Below are 18,712 nucleotides of genomic sequence, written 5' to 3'. Positions count from 1 at the left end.
TTTGTATTCCTAATCTGTTTTTTGTGGTGCTGTTTTTGATAGGTTGGACTGTTTTTTCCTTTTGTGTAAAGACAGATGCAAAAAATGAGTTAAGTAGTTCTGCTTTCTCCCTGTTGCTTGTTGCTTCTTGTCACTTTCTCCCAGCAATGGGCCAATTGTTTCCTTGACTTTTTTCTAGTTTTTAATATGTTGGAAGAAGCTTTTTTGTTGTTGTTATTTTTTACTTTAGTCGCAAGCCTTTGTTTATTGTGAGCCTTAGCTTTCCTCACTTCATCTTTACAGGCTCAGGCTATTTGCTGATATTCTGCCTTCGTTATTTGCCCCTCTTTCCACTTTTATACTTGTCCTTTTTGTCTTTCAATTTGTTAGAGAGTTCTTTATGCAGCCATGCTAGTTTCTTTTGAGATCTATTATTTTTCTTCTTCATTGGTATTGTGCTACACTGGGCTTTTCCACTGTGCTCTTAAGACCCTGCTCTTCCGACAGGCAGGGCTAGCTTCATAACTGAGTTTTAAATTCAGAGTTCTTAAATTTTTGGGTTTTTTAGTTAATTGGCCTTAAATGTAATACTTTTAATAATTTTTAAATTTAAATTGTGATATTTGTATTGTGTTTTTCCCTGGCTGTACACCGCCCCGAGTCCTTCGGGAGAGGGGCGATATAGAAATAAAATTATCCTTATCCTTTTATAATCTCACTTTTCAAAATTTCCCAAGCTTCTTGAGTTGTTTTCCCCTTGAGGATTCTCATCCATGGAATCCTTCTCAAGCTCTCTCTAAGTTTATTGAAATTAGCTCTCTTAAAGTCCAAGACTCTAGTTTGACTTTGTTCTACTACTTGTGTTTGCATAATGTTGAATTCCAATATTGTGTGATCACTTGCCGCCAAGGTTCCTGTAGCTTCAACACCTTCTATCATTTCGTCTCTGTTAGTGAGAATTAAGTCCAATATGGCTGATTCCTTTATTCCCTTCTCTACTTTTTGGGAAACAAAGTTGTCTGCTAGGTTTGTTAGGAACCTGTTGGATCTTCCACCTGGTGCAGAGTTTGTCTCCCAGTTGATGTCAGGTTAGTTAAAATCCCCCATTACTATTGTCATGTGCTTCCTACATACCTTAGTTAGCTGACTAGCAAAAAGTTCATCTACTTCTTCTGTTTGGTTGGGTGGCCTATAGTATAGACCTATGGCAATGTCATTTCCCCCCCCCCCCTTTAATATTGACCCAAATGCATTCAAGATAATTTTCATCATTGTTGTGCTCTATTTCTGTAGAGATGTAGTTATTTCTTATATATAGTGCAACTCCACCTCCTCTTTTATTTGGTCTATTTCTTTTAAATAATTGATATCCCTCTAGCTGTATGTTCCATTTGTGGGTTTCATCCCACCAAGTTTCAGTAATGGCAACAATATCATATCTGCCCTCATTTACTTGAATTTTTAATTCACTCTGTTTATTCCTCATACTCTGCATTGGTGTATAGACATTTGAGTCCATTTTGACTGACCCTATGTTTACTGTCTACATAACCAGTGTTGTGCCTGACTGCCCCTGCTTTCTTGCCACCTGTTTGATTAATGCACATGGTATGGCACTTGCCATTAAATGCTTGGTTTCAAGCATTTAATGCAGGGAGATCAACCCTGGCTGTTCCTTAGAAGGTCCGGTCCTGAAGATGAAACTGAAATACTTTGGCCACTTGATGAGAAGGAAGGACTCACTGGAGAAGAGCCTAATGCTGGGAAAGATTGAGGGCAAAAGAAGAAAGGGACGACAGAGAATGAGGTGGCTGGATGGAGTCACTGAAGCAGTAGGCGTGAGCTTAAATGGACTCTAGAGGATGGTAGAGGACAGGAAAGCTTGGAGGAACATTATCCATGGGGTCACGACGGGTCAGACATGACTTCACAAATAACAACAACTGTGGTGGCGCAGGGGTTAGTGTGCAGTATTACAGGCTGACCCTGCCCATTGCCTGAAGTTCGATCCTGACCAGCTCCAGGTTGACTCAGCCTTCCATCCTTCTGAGGTAGGTAAAATGAGGACCCCGATTGTTGGGGGCAAGAGGCTGACTCTGTAAACTGCTTACAGAGGGCTATGAAGCACTGTGAAGCGGTATGTAAGTCTAAGTGCTATTGTTACAATGTCATAAAGACTGAAATAAAATTTAAAATAATATTGATACAATTAAAGAAGTAGGCAGAAAGTATAAATAACAAAATAAAAATGCAAGAGAGGCAAATGCTTGTCAGAAAGCTCCTTTGCTGCAAAACAAGCAGACACGATTCTAGGCTCCTTTGGAGTCGATGGAAATCATCTGAGCCAGAGCAGGTCACTTCCCCCATTTATTCTGCACTAGGAGATCCCATCTCAAGGGTCCAGTTCTGGGCACCCGATTTCAAGGATTCAGGAACTGATATATGGTTGATTAAGGGATTATAAACTAAATTCTAGGAAGAAGGATTGAGAGTTGGGAACATTTAACCTTGCGAAAGGATAGCTCTCTCTCTCTCTCTCTCGCTGTGTGCGTGCATCTGTGCGCACAAGAGAGATTCTATAAATACCTAAGGAGGGGGTCACCCAGGGGGGGTGATCAAGACTGGTTCTCTCTCTCAGCCAGCCTGCCTTAATTTGGGTTCCTGCACTAAGCAGACGGTTGGGGCTTGGGCTCCTTCATGGCCTCTTCCAAGGACCCCCTTGAGGTCTGCCTTTTAGGATGGCCTGTCTTCAGACGCGGGGACCTTTCTCCCATTTCCTGGCACTCTCTCCCAGAAGCCTGCACCGCTCTGGTGCCCTCTTACCTAGTGGGTCGGTGGGTGTGCCCTTGAAGATGATGCGGTAGGTGGTAAGGAAGACCGCTCCTTCAGCCGGAAGCAGAGGAGGCCCCCCGAGGCTGCCTCCAGAGCCTTCTTCCCTGCCATCGGGCACCAGGTAAACGCGCAGACCACCCATCACACTCTCCTCTCCAATCAGCAGGTTCGGCTGGAGGAGCTTGGGCTGCGAGAAGCAAAGCCTGCTCACCTCTAGCCAGAAGGCCGATGAGCCTACTGGAACTAAGGCTGCTTGCCTCACTCCTGCGGGCAACTCCTCCCCCAGATGCCCAGACTGGAGCTCTCACCTTCTGTATTGGAGGGAGCCTCTTGCTCTCTCGGTGCACGGCATCCAGGGTCTCGATGTGCATCTGGACAATGTCTGCGGATCGCAGGAGAAAAGGCAATGAGAGCCCCTCTCAGGGCCACCCCCATCCCCTCCCGACCATTCTCAGCTAAGGGTGCACCTGCCTGGGATCATGACATGTAGCCCCTTGAGGTGCTCATTGGTGACTCCGCTCTCTGTGCAGACCTTATCCACAAAGCGGTTGATGAACCGTACCACGTAATTGGCCACATCGGAGCTTTCGGCATCCTCAAAGCCACTTTCGGTGTCATAGCTGTCCGCCACACTGCCAGCGATGCTGAGAAGGCAGAGAGGTCCCTGAGCACAAACACCCTCCTCTTCTTCCCCTGCCTGCGCCTCCGCCCTGCCCTCGCCCAGCTCAGCGGGATGCTACCTGCTGGTGATTAAGCTGTTGCTGACGCTCTCAGCGTCTCCCAGTCCGGCGCCCCGCAGGAGCCTGTTCTTGCTTGTGTCCAGAGGCAGCAGGAGGTAGCTCATGCGGTTGGCATAGTGAATAGCTTGGCTGAAGACGGTGCTCTCTTCCTTCTGAATGAGCTCCTGCTGCTTCTCCCGGCTCATGGTGGGCCAAAGACGGCACTGCACGGCAGCGATATCCAGAGCCGACTCCTCCTCGGCCATCTGGGAACCAGGGAAGCAGTCTAGCTGATGAGCTGTGAGGCAGCTGCCTCAAAAGCCCCTCCCTCTCTGCTCCTTCCAAGCTCAGCCCTACCTTCTCAGCACAGTCCTCCTCATTACTCTCCAGGTAGAGAGCACGGATGTGGTTCTGCACGTCACTGTAGAACATGGCTTCCCAAAACTGAAGGTTGGTCCACACCAGGTGCTCCTGCACACAGCTGTAAGCAAACTGGGTGATTCCTGGGCTGAGTTTCTGGAGGATGGCAAAAGGAAAGGAAGGAAGGAATGTCTTGAGCGGAGGATACCCGTGTCCCTTCCCTCCTTGGCCACCGCAATCCCACCAATGCCAGCCCGGCTACTTACGCGGCAAAAGGCGGTGACCAAGGGTAGAAGCGCAGCAGCGACCCCATGCTCATCCACGGCATTGCAGTCCTGTGATGAGATAAAAGCAATGCTGCGGTTCAGCCCCAAGGAAGCCAGGCGCTGGGGTGGGGAGGGGTCCCCAGACGTCCAGCCGCACCTGCAAGCAGCAGTTCATCATCCTGACAATGAAGTCAAATTGCTGGTGGTCTAGCATGGCCCTGTTCTGCTGCACGTGGAGGTTCAGCTCCTGGGTGAGGCAGTGGCGAGCAGCCCGGCTCTTCATGGCTCGGAGCACAGCCGGCAGGAGCTGCAAGGCAAACCGGGCAGCGCTCAGCAGGGGCCCCGCATCTGCCCCCCAATTCTCCTCCCCCATCCAAACCTGGCAAAATGTATTCTGGGGGTTCTGTTCTGCTTTACACCACAGGTCACAGGAAAGGCATCCAGCAACTGATCTGGCTCATATTTAAAACCTCTGTTTTATAGATAATGGGCCCTTTTTAACAAATTCTACAATGAAAGTATTTAGTGCAAAATTGTCAGTGAATAAGGGTTCATGAATTGGAATAGACATGGTAACAGGTCAGCCAATGGGGACTGTTTGTTGAGCCAGACGGCTTGGAGCCTGGGCGTGGCTTAGGTTCACAGATCTATATCTATATCTATATCTCTATATCTCAAATTTATATTTTGGTATAAAATGGTTTGTTGTGAATGCGACTGCTTGAGGGCTTCTGGATTGAGCTGAAAGGCGAAAGGGATGCAGTATGCTCCCTCCCACATGCTGAATGTATGTATGTATGTATGTATGTATGTATGTATGTATGTATGTATGTATATATATATGCGCGAAAGGGATGCAGTATGCTCCCTCCCACATGCTGAATGTATGTATGTATGTATGTATGTATGTATGTATGTATGTATGTATGTATTTCTTTTTAGCCAGGTTCTTCCTACATAAACCAAGATTTTTATGCAGCCCTAGTTCAGTGAAATCACAATCCACTAGTTTCTAGGCTTTTTTTTCTGGCAGCCAGCAAACACTCAGCTGCCCATTGGGAGACTAAAATAGATCTATTTCGGACTTATAAGTCCTCATCAGTTATATATATATATATATGAAAATATATAGAAAAAAAAATAGAAAAAAAAGCCTAGAAACTAGTGGATTGTGATTTCACTGAACTAGGGCTGCATAAAAATCTTGGTTTATGTAGGAAGAACCTGGCTAAAAAGAAATACATACATACATACATACATACATACATACATACATTCAGCATGTGGGAGGGAGCATACTGCATCCCTTTCACGCATATATATATATATATATATATATATATATATATATATATATATATATATATGTCTTCTCAAGTTTTCGCAGGTGTGTGTATGTAAAAAGTTAAAATCTCGGGTATTTTCCCACGTCATTAAAAGTCTGTTAGTTAATATATATATATATACTCATATATATATGAGTGCTTCTGAGGTAAATATAGCAAATAAAGAATAATGTAGATAAAAGAAATAATGTGAATAAAATAGGAATCATACAGAGTCAGATATATGGGCTCTGGGGGACCCTCTCTATTCACATTATTATAAGGGGAAGACGTGCTTGGATACATGAACTCTGAGAGACCCTATCTATTCACATTATTATAAGAGAGGAAAGTGCTTGTTGGAAATTACATTAACAAACAGTTAAACCCCTTTAAGTGGTAATATATCTTCTGAGACCTAGATGTCACGGAAAGGACTGCCATATGGAAAAACATCTGAGTGACCTCACTGTGAATGACACAAAGACCTATATGTTACAAAGAGTTACTTAATCCAATAAATTTACCCAAGGACAGTAGTAACTCTCCCATTAGCAACTCCGAGTACTTAAGAAAAGTTGTGCGGCTAAGATAATTTTGTAAACTAAGATTAATGCTTTAAGTAATTAGATGAACTTATTATCCAGTGTATGTAACCATATAAGGAAAATCGGATGTATGATCTCATGATTAACCATATATGGAAAATGTATGATCTCACTGAATCCTTTGTCTTAGAAATGTATAAAAACCATTGTATCAGAGTTCTTTCTTTGTTCAAAGCTTCAGGTACAAATCTGGCTCTGAACCTTGCACAATAAAGCTGTCTCTGACTGACCTGGGAATGTTTTTTAGTCCTTCCATTCCACAACACTTCTGTGATTCTATTGCTTCTGTGATTATTGATTCTGTACTTCTGGATTTTGAGTTCTGGTTCTGGCTTCTGCTGTATGGTACTGTATATAAAAAAGCTTCTTATATAAGTGAATCCTGTTGAATTCTTTACTTGTATGCTGATTGGATTGCTGCAAACTCTTAACAGGTTATGGGCCCAGAGCACAACAGACACAGTAAGACTGAACTGTAATCAAGCTGAGGGACTGCCTGTGTTAAAAAAGTAAAAGGAACAAGGCAGAGAAGGCTTGCAGGATGGCTGTTGATTTCCAGGAGAGCTCTCTGCCTCAATTGGGACAGAAGAATTATATCATTTGGGCTTCAAAATTGCTTCCTGAAGGGTAAGGAGCTCTGGGATATTGCTGTTAATCCACCCTAGGCACCATTAGCAGCTTCAGATCAAAGGCAGCATGATAAGGCACTGGACTATATCATCTTAAGTTTAGAAGATGAACAATTCTTGAATGTAGCTGATTTAAAGACTGCAAAGGAGGTCTGGCTGAAATTAAGAAGTGCAGGTGAGTGAATCAGCATGCAATATTGTGCAATTATCGACAGAGCCCGACTGCAGCCACATGAGAATGTGGAGAAGCATTTGGTGCAAATGCAAACTTTTATTTATTGAGCTGGAACAGCATGGAATGAAGATTCCTGAACCTCAGAAGGTGCTGTTGGTATTAAATAGTCTTGATGAAACATGGGACATTGTTTCAGCCATTGTTGAGTGCAAACCAGAACAGGACTTAAGAATGGAAGCCTTTAAAGCCTGTTTGCTTTCTGAAGAAAACAAACACCATTTTAGAAAAAGCCACGAGGATGAATTCCTGAGGTGGGGGCCCAAGGAGCAGAGGGAAAAAAGCAACAGACAAGATGTCTGCAAAGACCACAGAGCCCAGCAAAGATTTTCTACAAAGAAAGACTGCTTGCAAGGAAGAAAAACAGATGGACAAGCTGCTGTTGCAAAAGTTAGCTATTGAAATAGCAGAGACAAATGGTTAATTGACAGTGGGGTTAGTCAAACAATTATTAATAATTCAAAATTGTTTTACAGAATGGATCCAGCTGGAGGTGATGCAGTAGCCTTAGCAAATGGCCAGAAAGCTAAATCACTGAAAAAGGCAGTGTGCTGATTCCATGTCTGCAAGAAAAGTTTAGTAACATATTATGTGTGCCACAGGTTGTAAAAGAGCCACAATTGCCTACCCCTGTACTAGGGTGAAGCCATGTTGACTGCTAATTATTTAATCAATAGGCTGTGGAGTTCCTCTATTAATAATACTCCATATGCAGTGCTATATGAGAGAAAGCCATCTCTGGCACATTTAAGAGTTTTTGGAAACAATGCATGGGTGCATATTCCAAAGGCAATCAGGAGAAAAGGTCAACCGAAGGCTAGGAAGCTTAGGTTTACAGGCTCTGAGCCTGGCTCAAAGAGCTATCGCTTTAGCGATGGGAGCAAAAGAAGACATTTCCAGATCTGCTAGCTTTGCAGAGCAAAATTGGAACAGAATTGATGCAAATGTTTGGAATGACCCACTTAGTGACAGTGACCCACTTAGTGCCAGTAACTCACTTAATGTTGGTGTCAGCGTTCAGGGAGGAGAAACAGAAAAAGAACAAGAAAAGGAGCCAAGAGAAGATGATGACTCAGATATGAAGCAAGAGAGGGTTGAAACACAAGAGCAGTCAATGCCACACAGGTCAGAGTGATGGAATAAGAGGATTCCACCTGACAGGTATTCTACTGGTGAGGTTAAGCTCTGTAATATGAGGTATGAGCCAAGAAACTATCAGGAAATATTGGCATTACCCAAAATTGAATAAGTAAAATGGAAAAAAGCCATGGACAAAGAAATGAAATCCATGGGTGAATGTAAAGTGTTCACATCTATGTCTTTGCCACAAGGTTGCAAAGCCGTAGGATGTAAATGGGTATACAAAAAGAAAGTACTGCCCAACAATGAGGTACAATATAAAGCAAGGTTAGTGGCACAAGGTTTTTCACAAAGGAAAAATGTGCACTATGATGAGGTATTCATGTCAACTGTAAAGAGCGAAAGCATAAGGTTGGCACTAGCGTTGGCAGTGGCATGTGGACATAAAATTTGGCATTTTGATATAACCACAGCATTCTTCAATGCAGAATTAGAGGAAGAACTTTACATGGTTCAAGCACCAGGATATGAAAGTAAAAAGCCTAACATAAGACCTCCCCTTCCAACTCTGTTATTCTATTCTATTCTATACTGTATATAAATTGAGCAAGGCCATTTATGGGCTGAAGCAGTCAGCCAGGAATGGGAATATCTGTTTAGATACTACATTGAAGGGTCTTGGGTTCAAGAGTTGCAAGGCTGATGGTTGCATATATACTGGAAAGTTACAAAGTGGGGATTGTCTATTAGCATTTGTGGATGGTCTTTGTTTCATTGCAAAGGATTTGTCACAGGTAAAAGAATTTGCTAATCAATTAGAGAAAAAAATTTGAATCAAAAGATTTGGGAGAAATAAAAACTATCTCGGTGTAGAGATACAAAAAACTGAGAAAGGTCATTATGTTTTCAGTCAAAGAAGGAAAATTGAACAGCTGTTGAAGAGATACGACATGAAGGATTGTAATTCTGCTTCAACACCTATGAGCACAGATTTTCACAACAATTTGGGGGAGGACAAAAGTGAAGCCTGCGATCAAGAGATATATCAGTCTGCAATACAGAGCTTGTTGTATCTGTCACAGTAGTCCAGACCAGACATAGCTTGTGCAATAAGCATCTTAAGTCGCTACTGCACCAACGCAATTGCATTGGATCGGTATAAAAAGGATTCTCAGGTATTTGAAGGGAACTGGGAACTTGGATCTTCAAATACAGGTCTCTGAAGAATCGAAATTAAAATGTTGTGTTGACAGTGATTATGCCAATGATGTAAAAACCAGAAAGTCTAATTCTGGGATTATGGTATTGTTTGAAGGGACTTTAATTGGTTGGAAGTCCAGAAAACAAACAACTGTAGCCATTTCTATGGCACAGGCAGAATTTATTGCTCTGTCTGAGCTTTGCTGAGAGGTAACTTGGTACGTACAGCTGTTAACGGATTTAAACGTAAAAGTAACTGAAGCTGTAACGGTGTTTGAGGATAATGCTGCTTGCATTAAAATGGCTACAGGTGACAGAGTAAAGAATAGAAGCAAGCATGTGGATATTAAATACTGTAATGTCAAAGAAACCATCAAATGTAAATTAATTAGCTTGCTTCACTGTTCTTCAGAGGACAATCTGGCAGATATAATGACCAAGCCATTGGATGGACTGCACCATGGGAAGAATATTATTTGGTTTTATGTCTATTTCAGTCATGAAAGGAGGAGTGTCAGTGTATGAGGGTTCATGAATTGGAACAGACATGGTAACAGATCAGCCAATGGGGACTGTTTGGTGACCCAGACAGCTCGGAGCCTGGGTGTGGCTTAAGTTCACTGATCTGTACTTCTGGATTTTGAGTTCTGGTTCTGGCTTCTGCTGTATGGTATTGTATATAAAGAAGTTTCTTATATAAATGAATCCTGCTTAATTCTTTACTTGTGTGCTGGTTGGATTGCTGCAAACTCTAACAAAAATGCACTCTAACATTACACGCTTCTGTTGGAAAATCTCAACCTCGGCATAGGCCTCACCCTTGTGAAGGGAAGGAGGGTGCTTTGGGAGCCCCACCCCACCCCCCCATCCCCCCACCCCCCGGTTCTCACTTTTTTGGCTTCTAGCATCTTGCTCTCAAAGACAAAGGAGATGCAGTTCCTGACCACCTCCAGTCGACGGGCACTGTTGGTCAGCAGCATCCCGTTCCGCTCCATGAGGGTCCCTGGAAGGGAGAAAAGCCAGCCTCTGTTTGGAGGTCCCGGGAAAGCACCCCTTCTGCCTGCCTCCAGGGCACCACCTGGGCCAAAATTGGGCATGAGAACAGCCAGCAGCATCTTCGCCTCATCCAGGCCAGCAGGGGCATTCAAGAGCCTCCTTGCTTTGCAATTTCTCTTTGAGCTGCTCTTTCCTGCAACTTTTCAAAGCTCCACCACCTCCTTTTTCTGAAGCTCAAAAAGGAGACTGTGGAGCTGGCAAAGATGCAGACAGAGGCAACAGTCAGGAGAGGAGAGCAGCTCCTTCGATAGGAACGGCTGGGGAATACGGAGGTTTCAGAGTTCAGAATGAAGGCAGGGAAGGTGAAACCAGGTCATTACAAAGCTGGCAGTGAGAGTGGAATAAAAGGCCATCCAAAGAATTTGCTGTCACCAGTTCTAGACCAGCAAGAAGTGACGCTAATCCAGATGGTAGCACTGCATCTCCTGAGACGGGGGCATCTGCCGAGGAGCTGCAGTGGCGCTGGGCAATTCCTCTCCTGGCCACTGGGGACTTTTTGATGACCACGGTATAACCCAGAAGGCGAGAAGGTCCTTACTGGATCCTGCCTCGGGGCTCCTGTCTTATTAAACCCAGCAGAAGTTGTCTAAAGGGAATATCGGGGCCTCTGAAACCCACCCTGCATGCAGAAGGTAAGGCCAACCATCTCTTTAAGAACTTGGCACCCTCTGACTCAAGCTGATCCTTTTAGTTATCAATTCATGCTTTAGATTTATATCCTACTTTTCTCCATTGCCCCAGAGAGTTAGGCTGGGTTGAGATCTCCTCAGGGCCTCTCCCATCATCAGTCATTTTTCTAAAGGCCTTCCAGCTGCCCATAGACTCGGCCTGGAGACATGCTCCAACAAGGGAGCCTCTGAATTCACCAAGGGGCCACGCTACCCCAGGGCTCCAACCGTCTCGGCACCAGCGGCTGGCACCCACGTACCCAGGGGTGGCCCAGATGGCACCATGGCTTTCTTCTCCGCCTTCACCAAAGGAGGTGCTGTCTGCTGTTTGGCCGTGGCCTGATCAACAATCCACTGGATGGTCCCTTCGTCCAAATGCGGGAACGGCCTCTGGTGCAGACGCAGGTGGCAGCCCTCCGTGGGCTTCTGTACCTTATGCATCGTCACTGCTGGGTAAGGGTTCTCCTGGACAACAGAGGCGGCAGCAGAGGTCAAGGACAGCAGCTGCCTGTGCTAGGACCAAAGCTCATCACCACCCAAGCAAGTTGAGCCCTCAAGAAGTTTCTCCAAATGTCCAGCCAAGGTCAGCATCTCTCCTGCCCCCGACAGAATCAGGCAGACTGATTTGTCATAACGGGACGGTCTGCTTGACAAGACTTGCCTCAGCAAGAACAGGGATGTATGGCTGGATGCCAAAAAGCAATCCACTCATTCGGAGTCTGTGTGAGACACCGGGGGGGGTGGGGGGAATCCCAGCCAAGCACTTATGCAGTGCAGGGCCTGCATCCCCTGCCCAATCCTTAAAGCAGGAACAAAACAGGAGATGCTGGTGCTCTCCGGGGAGGAGGAGGGGTGCAAAGATGCCATGGAGGGCATCTGACTGCAGGGCTAGCACACTTCCTTACACCCAGGGCTATGTCGGCATACATTTTTGTAGAGCTGCTCTGCCAGTTCCTTGACGTGGCGTAGAACCTTTGCCTTCTTTCCTTCATCGGCCTGCATCCGTTTGGCTTCACTGGCCACAAGCTAAGAAACAGGAAAGAAAGGAAGGTTTTCTTTAAGCACTCTAATGTGCGTGCACGCACACAACTCACCAATCAGCTGGAGCATGGAGGGGGTGCTCAGAGTCCTTCCGCACAAGCCTCTCACCTCATCGAACAAGTCCGTCTCCCTGTAGGGGGGCCCCCTCTCGGTCACAAAGCCTGCAAAGGCCATGCCCTCCAGCACCTTGGGGAGGAACTCGTCTTCCACCAGCCCCCTCTGCCCGAGGAAGGCGACCTGCAGCAAGGGAGAGAGAAGCCTGGGAAGAGGGCCTGTACTGAGGGAGAAGGCCAGAGGCCCTCAGGACAGCCCTCTCCTGAGACTGCGGAATCCATCACCCTGACTGAGAAATGGACCCATCCCAGCTCTGGATGAGGGAACTTCCATTCCTGATGAAAGAACCCCCCCCCCACCCCACCTTCCACCCTGTGGGCATAAAATCCTGGAACCTTAACTCCATCACCCACTCATAGGTGTTGGACACCTGGGACATGTCACTAAAGGCCCCCCTGAGCAAGCTTTCTATGCTGGGTGGGCCAGAGAGAATTCGCCCCCATGGCTGCTCTCTCTGACCACCCTCCTCTGCAGCTTACTTTGTGGAAGCGAATGACTGGCTCCGGGTGAATACGGATGATGTGCAGGCACCAGCGGTAGCCCTGCAGCAACTGGGCAAACAGGCGGAGGAAGACTGCCCGGATCTCCTTATCCTGCAGCCAGACAGGCAAGGGAGAAGGTCAGAGGTGAACAGGGAGAATCAGCCGTGGTCCTGAAAGACCCCTGCATCCCGCAGCCCCTTTGCAGCACTGTGCATTGAGCATCCCTGCAGCCCACGGAAGACTTGGGACGGAGAAGCCCAAAGCCAAGCAAACCAGATCTTCTGCAAAGGGCTCTCATTTACCTGCATCTTGAGGGAGGAAGCAGAGATGGTGGAGGGTGGGAAGGCCAGATCTGCCATCTCCAACTCTGGGTCCAAGACCTGCTCGGACAAAGTCAGTGAATTTGTTCAAATGGGGGGTGGGGTCCCCCCCATCGCCCTCTCTCCAGGGCCACAACTTGTAAAGCAAACACAACTTACATGTCTGATTGTGCTGTACCTCTTCCCCCTTCTTACACTCCAGTGAAATCAGGGAGCTGCCTGCCTGACCCATGCCCAAATGTCACCTGGACCTTGAAAAAAGCGCCTTTTTGCCAAGGTATCAGTTTTTGTCTATTTAGACCGAGATCACCTTCCTTACTCTCTACAGCAGTCTCAGAGAAAGTGATTCCGCCCATTCGGTTGTTCGAGGGCCCCAAGCCAACTGCACTGGACACAAGGCGAGGTGTCCTTTCAACTGTCCCCGTCCTGTGGCTTAAAAGTTCTCCTTGTCCACTTTCTGTGCAGTTAATAAAAAGAGGCTAAAAGTGACGTGCTTACTCTTTCCTGGCTGGGGCTCATCCACTGCCTCCCTCAGGCACCCTGAGCCTTAAGGGAAATATTTCTCACTTCTGGACCACAGTATGTTATTATACAAAGACATTTTTCCTTCTTCTGGAAACGTGGAACATAAATGGAACAAATGTGCTCCTCAGAAAAGGGGGGAAAAGTTTCACTCTTTAAAAAAATTAAAACAAGGCATAATTAGCTTACACGAGGTTCTTATTAGGAAGAAAGATATAAAATACTTGACTTGCAAAACTTTGGGAAGAATGTATTTCGGCACGATTTAAAAAATAAAACCTGAGTGGTTTTACATGTTAATCCCCAATTAAAACCAGAACGTGTATTGAGTGATGAATGTAGCAGATTTATTGGGGCGAAAGTTGAATTACATGGAATTGAAATTTAGGTTTTGAGACTCTGCACCCCAAACAACTTAAAGCAACCTTTACAAACAACTTATAAAACAATTCACAAGTTTTCCCTGTAAAAATTGCAGATTAGAATGGAATGACTTCTCCGCTATTATACAGAACATCAGATTTTTAAAATTTTGTTGGATAATTCAGCATTAATGGAGACAGAAAAAGTGGCAATTCTAGAGATTGTAGTTATTTTTCAGAAAGGAATATATCGTTTTCAAGAATAGATATGATTGGATCTCAAAAATGTGGGTCCTAAGATTTCCAAAGTTGAAATTTTATCAAAGGATTTTTCTGACCCGTGTATTTATTCATTCATTTATTAAATTTGTCACCTGCCCATCTCACTATCCAAAGTAGCTAACAATGATTCAAAAGCATAAATATTAAAATTAACAATAATTAAATAAAGGCTAAAAAACAAGAAGATGAACAGTGCAGTGGTGGACTTTTATCTCTCTCTCAATGTTCCCCCTCCAGCACAGGGTGCCCCCCAGTAGGGCAGCCAGCAGAGCCCAGATCTATAGGCCCTCCTGGAAAGCCAGATAGGTGCAGATGTTCCAAGGGGCCTTATTCTGTGCACATTCTGGGCAAATGTTCCTGCACTGAATGTCAGCCATCTGGCTGTGCCATCCAGGATAGGCTCTTCCTGCCTGCAAATTACACCCTGCACTCTGTGCTGGACTGACTCTGAGGCCACTCTGTATAGTTGGCGCTTTGGGTCCTGTCTATTTTATATATAACTAAAATAACAGCAGCATGATTTCAATATGCACAGTGGTGGAAAGATTTGATGTTACTTGTAATGAAAGAATAAATGGTGAAGTTGGTGGAGCTGGCTGAGATGACAAAATTGACAATTTGGATTACAGAAAAAATGCAGAGAGAGAGAGAATCTTGAATCGAGGGATTCGCTTGCAAGCCAAGAGGGGTCCTCGTCCCACCACTTCACAGCTAAATGCTATTTCTTGACACAGAAGTGGTGCCAAGAATGAACAAGGGATGAATAAATGTGGATTGGATGTTGAAGGTAATGGAGAGCATGCTAGGGTGGTTTGCTAACCTCGAGAAAAAACGAGGATTAAATTGATTAAAAGAAATACAGGAAGAAAAAGAGAATCAGCTGAGGGAAAAGAGAATCTCAAAAGTTGTGGTTGGATGGAATTGAGGAGATCCTGAAAAAGAAGGAAGAATTACAAAACAAAAGTTAATGAAGACATTTATGAGTGTAATTGCAACAAAGATGGTTGGCAAGGAAGGGAAGGTATGGAGAGACGTTACCTGTATTTCCTTTTCTTTGTCATGTGTTTTTATTATTTTCAGTCCTTTTCTGTATTACCCCAAAAGTGAATAGTATGATGGGTATAAATGTTACATATGTAGGCACAACTGTATTCTGGTTTTACCAGACTAAAACATTAATTTCAAGTTTGCTTTGTTTGAAACAACCTATTAATCTGAAGCCAAAAGTTTTCTCAACTCTTTCAGAAAGGTATGGGGGAAAATATCTTAAACAGAGATTCCATTACTTTGCTTTAATGATTTACTTTAATTTTGTTTTAATCAACTTGGTGACAGTTTTTAAAAAGAATTTATGAACCACCTTATATGTCCAGCAATTTATGTAAGACAGCTGAGCAAAAATACCTTGAAAATTTACAAATGTTCCCCAAAGAAATAAACAGAATTAAAAACCACCCTACAGCTCTCTAAAAGTAGAAAAACACCCGATCCTGCCACCAATTATACGACTCCAAACAGCTTCTGAAAGCGAGCAGCTGTAACCCGTCCTTGGTCCAGTATTAGGCAGAGAACGAGGGATGTTCCCCTTAGCACCAGCTGCCTCCTGCAGAAATGGCTTCTGAGGATCAAAGCTCCCTGTGCTCAGGAACAAAGCACTGGGCATGGCGGCGCCTTCGGTGTCCCCCCATCTACGTTGTGCCCCTGCCCGCTTTTACTCCCACTCGGACAGGGTTCTACAGACCCCTTGGGAGAAACACTTACCATCGAGAGGGCTTCACGCGTCTGATGGAGGAGAGGCTCAGGCAGCAAAGAGATGTGGATGCACTCTGGGATGGTGACCGTCCCTCCGTCGAGATCTGCGATGATTACGTCCAGCTGGGAAAAGTGACAAAGGCCTCTCACGTCCACAGCCTCCGCCGGGCCCAACTAACTCAAAGTTTCCCCATAAGCAGGACCCAGAACTTCTTCCCAGAAAGGGGCAGGAGGAGAACACAAGAGCCCAGAACGCGATCCCTTTGGTGCTCCCAGAGGGCCAAACTGGCTCTTATGGGATTAAGCCCAAAGCGTGGCTAGCTCTGCCGCTGGTATCCATGGCACTCAAGGCAAAATACAGTCATGGCAATTTGGCTGCTGCCAACTACTGTTTCTTCCCTGAATCGGCTTTCCTTTCACTGCCAGTCAGAGACCAACACCGCCACGTTTTGTGAGGCCAAATTCGGTAAGGAAATGTTACCTTTCATCTTCTATGAATTTTCTACGTGCACGCTCGCTGCCCCCCCCCCCCCCCGGCCTCCCCGGTCTCCCTGGATGGCTGAGCCCTGGATGTCAATCCACCCCCCAGGCATGGTGAAAGTTTCCTCCGTTACATCCCCAGGACAAGGGCCTCCGTGAAGCTGACCGGAAGGAGATTTGGAGCAGATGAGAGGGAAACTGCTTCACCCTGCGCTCATTTCCTCAAAACAGGGTGAAGATTAAATAATTGGGGGCTTTTGAGGGGACTGGATGAATTCAGGGAGGTTTCCAGGCGTTCAGTCTCCATGTCACCTCCAGCTGGGGGCAGCCTCCCTCCAGAGACCCACTGCAGGGGAAGGGTGATAGGAAAGGGGCAGCCCACCTCCTCATTAGCACCACAAAGCTATCTGGCCGGCCACTGTGAGAAACCGAGGGCTGCATCAAGCTGGGCTTTGGCTTCATCCAACAGGGCTATTTTCATGTTCTTATCCCAGCCTGTGTATTCACCCCAATCTTTCATCTAAGCTAAAGAGTCCTGCGCATTGTAATGCATTTTTGCAACAGGTTTCAGTAGTTCTCTTCTGTTGCTGTCTTTAAGCAAGGACCTCACGTGACCACAACTTGCAACTTCCTTCTGGCTTGCAACAAGCAAAGTCAATGGAGAAGCCAGCAGGAAGCTACAGGTGGCCGGAGGCTCATGAGTAGATGGCGGGTGGGAGATCTGTCGAGTGCCAGAGTTGCGATCCTATGACTGGAGGGGCCCCGTGGCTAGCTGGAGTTTCAAGGGCTGGTCATAAATACCACTTGTTCAGCACTGGCAAACTTTGAATGGTTGTTACGTCAAGAGTACCTGTGTAGAAAAAGCCCTGCCCAGAGGGCAGCTCAGGAGAAGAGCGAATGCCCTCCCAGAAAGCAGGAACAGAGAAAGGAGCTGCCCACTAGAAAACTCAGCCTGTCCCAAAGCCTGGGCTCCTAATCCCAGGTCTGCCATGCTTCCCAATGCCCAGGCGGACTCTCCACTCACCAGCTCTTGGGTCTCTGACTGGAAGACGGAGCTGACCCCAATGATGAAGGGGGTGGGTGTGCTGAGGACCTCCAGCAGCTGAGCTGGCAGGATGGGCACGTATGTGAAGCTGTAACAGAGAAAGCAGACCCTCTCAAGGAAAGGCTCTACGGCTCCTTGAGACCCACTTAGTCCAAGAGCGGCGGCGGCTGCAGCTCAGGGCAGAATGTGACCTGCTAGGGGCTGAGGAGCTCCAGCCGCCTGAGTCTCTCTTTACTGACCTGTACTTCAGGGGAAAGAGGAGGGCAAGCAGGGCACGACAGGCATCGGTCAGCCTCTGGTAGCTGCTGGAGAGGAAGAGGATCTTATGCTCAGTCAGGGCCGCACAGAAGAGAATCAGCACGTTCGTGATTCCTGGAGGAAAAGGATGGTCTCTCAGGCTCGCCACGGGACCTCCTGCACTGGGACGCAGCCACCAACTGAAGGACCCTCCCTCCTCCCTCCGACAGAGCCTCTTTCTTATCTGGAGACATTGCAGCCTCCCAGGACCAACCGCCTTGAGGTTTCTGGACCCTGGGGACAGTTCTCCCAAGAGCAGCAGCATGGAGGGCCAAGAACGGAGCTATCCCTGAACAGCCTGAGTGGCCTCACCTAGCTGCCGGAAGAGGAGAGCCACGCTGCAGTTGCTGACAGGGAGAGAGTCGCTGATGGGCGTCTGGATCACCTGCCTGTCGCCTGCACCAAGGGAAATCGTCCTCTGCAACAAGGGAGGGGAGAGAAAGACAAGGCCCCAGGGTCAAAGGCTGCAGAGGCCGAAGACCCAAAGCTGGTGGGAAATCAGCTCTTGGCCCTTCCTCCTGTCACAGGAGCGGCTGAAGTCTGAAAGGCAACCTGGCAGGACTCCAGAGAAGTTCTCAGGTGTGCTGAAAAACATGTCTCGCCCCATCAGATGCAAAGCCATGATGGCTGGTTGCTGCTCAGTCCCGTGGCTAGGAAAGGGCCTGTGTGGTCTGCCCCTGGAGAATTCCAGGCCCCGAGGATGCTCACCGGCCCCTTCTTGGCCCTGCAGCAGAAGGTCCAGTCTGGCTCAGTTTCCAGCTGAACACCCTGCCTGCCTTCCCCCAGCCTCACACATCCTCTCTCTCCCTAGCACACGCCAAAGGGGCCAGGGAGCTGCTCCTGGAGCCCCCCAGGCCTCCTTTTGGGGAAGAAGGCAGCCCCGAGGAGAGAAAAGTCGTGCATACCGCTGCTTCGTCATCCAGGTCAGGCTGAGATAGAGACAGACAGAAACAGCACAGTCAGTTAGAAACACAGCACAACACAGACTGATGGCCAAGCGACAAAGAGGCAGCAAGCACACACACACAGCAGAGGGCCACAAGGCAGCAGCACAAAGCGGG

The 18,712-nt window shown here is 46.6% G+C and overlaps 1 protein-coding gene across 2 annotated transcripts in view; it reads right to left on the bottom strand.

The window, feature by feature from the left end:
* SBF1 (SET binding factor 1) overlaps positions 1–18,712 on the bottom strand; it is an 86,029-nt gene that overhangs the window by 29,044 nt on the left and 38,273 nt on the right. Inside the window, exons 6-23 of one of the 2 annotated variants that reach the window (XM_034430107.3) lie at positions 18,557–18,580; positions 17,964–18,069; positions 17,594–17,726; positions 17,334–17,442; positions 15,839–15,952; positions 12,894–12,971; positions 12,589–12,702; positions 12,104–12,232; positions 11,882–11,980; positions 11,215–11,419; positions 10,121–10,233; positions 4,314–4,463; positions 4,157–4,225; positions 3,888–4,046; positions 3,552–3,796; positions 3,283–3,455; positions 3,120–3,193; positions 2,803–2,998 (exon numbers count right to left, since the gene is read on the bottom strand). In XM_034430107.3, coding sequence (XP_034285998.2) covers positions 2,803–2,998; positions 3,120–3,193; positions 3,283–3,455; positions 3,552–3,796; positions 3,888–4,046; positions 4,157–4,225; positions 4,314–4,463; positions 10,121–10,233; positions 11,215–11,419; positions 11,882–11,980; positions 12,104–12,232; positions 12,589–12,702; positions 12,894–12,971; positions 15,839–15,952; positions 17,334–17,442; positions 17,594–17,726; positions 17,964–18,069; positions 18,557–18,580 — 2,290 coding nt within the window. The remainder of the gene's footprint in view (positions 1–2,802; positions 2,999–3,119; positions 3,194–3,282; positions 3,456–3,551; positions 3,797–3,887; positions 4,047–4,156; positions 4,226–4,313; positions 4,464–10,120; positions 10,234–11,214; positions 11,420–11,881; positions 11,981–12,103; positions 12,233–12,588; positions 12,703–12,893; positions 12,972–15,838; positions 15,953–17,333; positions 17,443–17,593; positions 17,727–17,963; positions 18,070–18,556; positions 18,581–18,712) is intronic. The other variant, XM_034430108.3, reaches the window with a different exon arrangement.

This window comes from Pantherophis guttatus, chromosome 7 (genome assembly GCF_059756535.1).
Source record: "Pantherophis guttatus breed Tessera chromosome 7, ASM5975653v1, whole genome shotgun sequence".
Lineage (NCBI taxonomy): Eukaryota > Metazoa > Chordata > Lepidosauria > Squamata > Colubridae > Pantherophis > Pantherophis guttatus.
The sequence above is the reverse complement of the archived record's forward strand: the minus strand, read 5'-3'. Positions and strand labels throughout refer to the sequence as shown.